The sequence below is a fragment of the Pipra filicauda genome, unplaced genomic scaffold (genome assembly GCF_003945595.2).
Source record: "Pipra filicauda isolate LSUMZ 115617 unplaced genomic scaffold, ASM394559v2 scaffold92_size2517590_pilon, whole genome shotgun sequence".
Classification (NCBI taxonomy): Eukaryota; Metazoa; Chordata; class Aves; order Passeriformes; family Pipridae; genus Pipra; species Pipra filicauda.
The window spans coordinates 2,493,125-2,498,852 of NW_024105120.1; the positions used below are offsets into that span (position 1 = coordinate 2,493,125).

The following is a 5,728-nucleotide window of genomic DNA, read 5'->3' on the forward strand; positions in this document are numbered from 1 at the left end:
CCCCCCCCCCTTCCCACCCCCCCACCATCCTCCCACCCCCCTCCCACCCGCCCCTCCCAAGTCCCTCCCCCCTTCCCGGGACCCCCTCCTCCGGAGGAGGCCCCTCCCCAACTCCCCCGGCCCCCCCAGCCCAAGGGGTCGCTCTCGGCAATGGACACCGCGATCTCTGCACATCTGCGGCTCTAGTGCCGAGAGCGAACCCGCACCCTTTGCCCCCCGCCCGCGGAGCCCCCCGTGTGATGTCGGGACGGGCCGGAGCCCCGGCGGTGTCGGGCGGTGCTTGTGAACTGCAGGGGGGACCCGCCGAGCGGGCCCGGCCCCGTGGAAAGGGGGATCCAGGGGGGGCGCCGGCTCCGGCCCTCGCGGCTTTATTAAAACCGGCGCCCCCAAGCCCGCGGCTGCGGGGACACGGCCCGGGGCACAGGGGGACGGACGGCACGGGCGGGGGGAGCAAGGACAGAGCGAGGGACGGGGGGGGTCGGGCTGTGCAGAGGAGCAGCGAGGGGGGAGAAGGGGCAGGCAGGGGGGGCCGGGGACAGGTGGGGGGGCCGGGCTGTGCAGGAGGGCAGCGACAGCGGCCGGGGGGAGGCGGCGTGCGGGGACGGGCAGGGCGGACGGGCGGGAAGGAGGGCAGGGCGGGGCGGGCTGTGCAGCAGGGGCCGGAGGGGGAGCGGGGCCAGGCCGGCTGGGGGGCCAGGCCGGCTGGGGGGCCAGGCCGGCTGGGGGGCCAGGGAGGGCGGAGGACGGAGGAGCAGGAAGGAGGGCTGGGCGGGTCGGGCTGACCCTACGGGGCAGGGAGGGGGCGCAGGGGACGAGCGGGTTGGGGAGGGAAGGAGGGGGGGGGGTCTGGGGGGGGAGGAAGGAAGGGGACGAAGGAACGGGGACAAAGTAAAAGAAAAGAAAAAAGGAAAAGAAAAGGGAAAAAGAAAAGCAAAGAAAAAGAGCCGCGGCAGAGCGAGGCCCCGCGGCACTGCTGCCCCTCCGCGCACCGCCCGAGCAAACGGGAGCAGGGGCTGAGTTCCGGCGCTTAAATACCCCCCGCCCCGACCCGCCCCCGCCCGTGCCCGCCCCGCGCACCTGGACGGGCCCCTCCCCTCGCACCTGTGCGGGCCCTGCCCCGGCCCCGGCCCCGCCCCGGCCCCGCCCCGCCCGCGCCCCTCAAAAGCGGCAGAGCCGCGCCTGCCCCGCCGTTGGGGAGGAAACTCGTCCCGGGATGCGGCGGGAGCGATCGGCGCTCGGGGGCTGCTCCCGGCGCTGCGCCGAGCCCGGGCCGCTGAGCGGGGACAGCAGCGGAGAGCGAGGCTGGCGATGGAGCTCGGCATCGGGACCGACACCGGAGGATCGGGGTTGGCTTGGGGCTGGGAGGGGGCTCGGCATCGGGACGGGCACCGGGAACCGGGATCGCCGCCCGTGCCCCGGCGCCGCGGGCGGGAGGAGCCGCTCCGGGCCGGGCGCTGGGGCCGAGCCCGGCGGGGCCGCTCGGGCCGGGGCTCTGCCGGGGCCCGGCCGGGGCAGAACGGCGGCGCTTTCCTCGGGCAGACGCGGAGCCGGGGCTGGGACCGGCCGGGGCGCGGGGACACGCCGGGCCGGCCCCGGGACCCCCCGATCCCGCCGGGCCCGCAGCGCCGCCCGCACCCCCCGCGGGATCGGAGCTCCTCCCTCTCGGGCACCCCCGAGGCCACCGCACCCCCCCTCCACCGAAGAACATCGCCCGCCTCCCCCTTCCCCGCGGCCCCGGGAGGTTCCCGCTCGCAGGGCCCCCCGGGTACGAGGGGTCTGGGGCCCGCCTGGGTTCCGGCCGCGGGCCCGCTCCGGCCGCGGGGAGCCGGGGCCCTGCCGGGGCAGGGAAGAACGGGGGCAGCCGCTCCCTCGTTCCTTCCGTGCTCCGGGACCCCGAGCAGAGCTGTCCGTCTGTCCCCGTGTCCCTGTGTCTGTCCACAGGCGGCCCCAGGAGCCGGCGCTGACCGTGCCGCGGCTCGGGCACAGGCTGCTCCCAGCTCTGCCTGCGGAACTTCGGCAATTGCCCCCAGCAGTTCTTTGCCCTGCCATCCAGAAGGTGCGGCTCATCTGACACCTGCCAGGTGAGACCTGAGGCTCTCCTTCCTCTCCCCCGCTTCCTCGGCAACTCGCACCCTCCCGGGGCAAACCCTCAGCTTTTTAAAAATCCCCCATCTTTATTTGCAGACGGCGAAGGTCCTGCCTGGGAGGGAAACGGCTACAGCGGAGGAAACCAAGAAACGCTCCAACCGGACGGTGCCGCGCGAGTCAAAGGAGGGAAGAACCGCAGGCAAATACAGTCAGGAAATCCGCTTTTATTAAATCTCTGCAGCATTAAATCCCCCCTTCCCAGCCACGGGCCGGAGGGAGCGGGGCCGGCTGGGCTGTGCCCGGCTGGGGACGGGCACCAATTCATCGCTGCCCTGCTCAGGGAGGTTTTCCGGCCCTGTCCGGGATTCGCCCAACGGCTGCAAAGGTGCTCGTGCGACAACCGAGCTCATTTCCAGGGATAAAGGAGCCAACCGAGTCGGGAGGGATCCCTCGCTCCAAGGCAAAGGCGTCGGTCGAGTGTCGCCGCCTGGTCCCGCCTGCGGGGGGGTGTCTCCTCCAGGTGAGCCTTCGGAACCCAAAATGCGGGGGGGGTTCAGGTCGGGGCCGCTTTTCGGGCCCGGAGTTGGACGGAGCCCTCGGCGGCTCCCGCTTCCCGCCAGGAACGTTCTCGGGGCTTCCTGGGCAGTCCCAAGTGGGCAGGGAACGCGGGCCGGGAGGAGGCCGGAGCGACAGAGAGTGACCCAGCCCTGCTTGGGCTTCCTATTGCCAGGGGATGGAGGAGCTGTGCCCTGCACTGCCCTGCCGGGGCTCCCGGCGCTCCGGAGCGTCCGGAGCTCAGGCTATCCCGCCCGCAGCCGCAGGACTCCCAGCACAGCTCCTGGCAGCAGGGATGGAGCAGCCCCGGGCCAGCGCTTCCATCGGGCACAAGATGGATTTGTCTCCCGAGCAGGGCTCGTCTGCCAAACGCACATCCCAGGGGGGGGAACCAGCCACGGGCACCGGGGTGGGCACGGGGAAAGGACTGCCTGCGGCTCCTCAGCCGGGGGCTGCTCTGAACGGGCCCCCTGAGATGCCTCACCCCGGACACGCCCCAGCGCCAGCCCAGAAGCACCCAAAGAATCCAGGCGGCACTCGGCAGGGTCGGCACGGCGGGGCTGCAGAGCAGCGCGGGCAGCCATTCCCAGGGCCCACCTCCCAGAGCTCCCCCGCGCCCCCCACGCGTGTCCCGCCCGCCCCAAATCCCTGCCCTTCCAGCCGGAGCCCAGCAGCCAGCAGCAGCCTTAAAGCCGGGGCCATGTGCCCTCAGCGGCACTAAAGCCCGAGCCAGAGCCCTCGGAGATGCCTGAAAAGAAAAGGGGATGCTCGGAGAAAGTCGGGCTCGGAGGCAATTCGCAGTTTTTCGGGGACCCAACCGCACCTGCAGAGCCCGTGGACAGCTGGAACAGGTGGGTCAGAGCCGAGGTGCCCTGAAGGCAGGGCTGTGCATCCCTTTCCTCGGGGAAAAGAATTCCCCGGGGCCGCTCCCGAGGCTCCGAAGGGACAGCGGCTTCCCGGCCGGAGAGACGTCCTCGCCCCTGCTCAGGGGCTGCCTCGCCCCGGGCCGGGAGCGCGTCCGGCCCCCGCCTTCTCCTGGGCGAACCCATCCCCTGGAGCCCGGCCCGGGGCGGAAAAGCGGCCGAATTCCAGCGAACTCGCTCAAGTCCCCCCAGGGACACCAGCGGGGCTGGGGGAGGAGGGTTACAAACAGCAAAGTCTGTGGAATATCAACCTGTCCTTGTCCCGATCCCGCTGAGCAAACCTGGAACTGTGGCTGCTTCCTGGCAAACCTGGCGTTAGAGCAGCAGCTCTGCGGGGGAACATCCGGGCTCCAGGAGGCACTGGGAGGCTGTTGCAGCAGGAATTCGGCATGGAATTGCGGGCTGTAGGTAGAATTCATCCAAACCTGCAAAGCTGAGACCGGAACCCAAACCTGGGCCCCCTGCAGAGAACAATCTTTGTGCTGCCGTGTCGGCCAAAGCCGCTGCCCAACAATCCCCTCGTTTGACTTTCTAGGTGAATTGTGCACAAGCCAGTCCCCCATTCCCTATCCAGGCTGGGAGTGCTCGTGCCCTTGGCACAGATGGCTCTGGCTGGGCAGGAACTGAGAGCAGGACATGGGGCAGAGTGGATCAGCTGCCCAGGGAACCTCCAGGAGATGAAGCTACGGGATCCTCATTCCAATCAAGGGAACACATTCTGTCTCTGGCAGAAGCCGGGAGCCAAAGCAGATCCCGCCTGGCCAGGCTGGGGGGCAGCAGTTGGATCCACTCTGGGGGAAAGCCCCTGTGCCTGCCAGGAGCTCTGACTCTGTTTGTCCTGCCAGCTCCTGACCAGTGTCAGGGCCACTGGGAGGCATTCAGAATCCAAAGAAACCCCAAATCCTACTGAGGGACTCAATCAAAGGAAGAAAGCCATTCTTGTCATAAAAAGCTTAAAAAGCTGTTAAAAGTTCTAGGACAGCAATACTGGGATTCCCAGGAAACTTAGGAGTGCTCTTGGTTCCATTTCAATGTATCTTTAGTCCCTCAATGAGCAGCTTGGAGAACTTCCCCCGGGATTTGGAGGCTGAGCAGGGTTTGCTTTGGATTGCCTGGCACCTCTGGCCCCAGCTGGTGCAAACACAACTTGGGCCAATGATCTGTGCCCCGTGTGTCCCTGTGGGCAGTGCCAGGCTGGGGACAGGCACACGCAGCTGGCAGCACTCTCTGCCCCAAACAGCCTTGGGGGGCAGCGCAGCCCCCCCAAGGGGGGGGATCGAGGGGGGCTGGAGGCAGCCCAGGAAAGGCCCCCCCCCTCCCCCCGGGGCAGCTCCACAGCCCCCCTGCCCTCTCTGCCACGGGGGCCCCGCTGCTCCCCCGGCTGGCACAGAGCCCCCTGCCCATGGCTGGCAAATCAGGGCCAGGGCTCGGCCTCGCTGCAGCCGCCCCACACGGGAGCATCTCAGGGCTCAGCCCAACATTTCCCTGCTTGGCCACTGCAGAGACCCTCAGGTCACCTCAACACATTCCTTCTCTTCCCAGCAGGTTACCTGAACTTTAACACCCACAATTGTCTGTGTCTCTCACCACTCATCACCTCAGCTTACCTCAATGGGTTCATTCCCTGCCCTGCAGAGAATGAACCTCCTTTTTAACCCCCAAACTTTCCCCTTCCAGCCCACTCCTGATTACCTCTCCTTGAACACAAAAGAGTCATTCTCTCCCCTAGAGATTACCTCCTTTTTAACCCCCAGAGTCTTCCCTACCTGCACACTCCTGATTACCTCTTTTTGGACCTCCAAATATTCATTCTGTGCCCTGCAGATTTGCTCAAGTTTCACCCTCAGAAATTCCTCTACCTCTCCCCTACTGACTGCCTCACTTTGTTCCAAAATATTCCTTCTCTGCTGCACATTGCCACAGATTTGACCCCCACAATTTTCCCCACCTCTCCACAGCTGATCACCTCATGTATACCTAAATATGTTCCTGCTCTACCCTACAGATCACCTCAAGTTTACTCTAAAACTTTCCCCACCTGCTCACCACTGACTACCTCCTTTTGACCTCCATATTTTCATTCTCCACCCTGGAGAGTTTCTCAAGGCTTACCTGTCCACTGATGACTGCCTTAGTTTATCCCAAAATGTTCATTCTCTCTG

The 5,728-nt window shown here is 66.7% G+C and overlaps 1 protein-coding gene across 2 annotated transcripts; it reads left to right on the forward strand.

The window, feature by feature from the left end:
• Positions 1-1,056: 1,056 nt before the first annotated feature.
• Positions 1,057-2,583, forward strand: LOC113998949 (collagen alpha-1(I) chain-like). 2 transcript variants are annotated; one of them, XM_039391280.1, is made up of 3 exons: positions 1,057-2,081; positions 2,185-2,296; positions 2,505-2,583. In XM_039391280.1, the coding sequence occupies exons 1-3, from the start codon at positions 1,309-1,311 to the stop codon at positions 2,508-2,510; spliced, it is 891 nt and encodes a 296-aa protein (XP_039247214.1). In that variant the 5' UTR covers positions 1,057-1,308; the 3' UTR covers positions 2,511-2,583. The 2 variants fall into 2 exon arrangements, with proteins under 2 accessions (XP_039247214.1, XP_039247215.1); XM_039391281.1 differs by having other exon boundaries at positions 2,185-2,287; positions 2,505-2,581.
• The last annotated feature ends 3,145 nt before the right edge of the window (positions 2,584-5,728 follow it).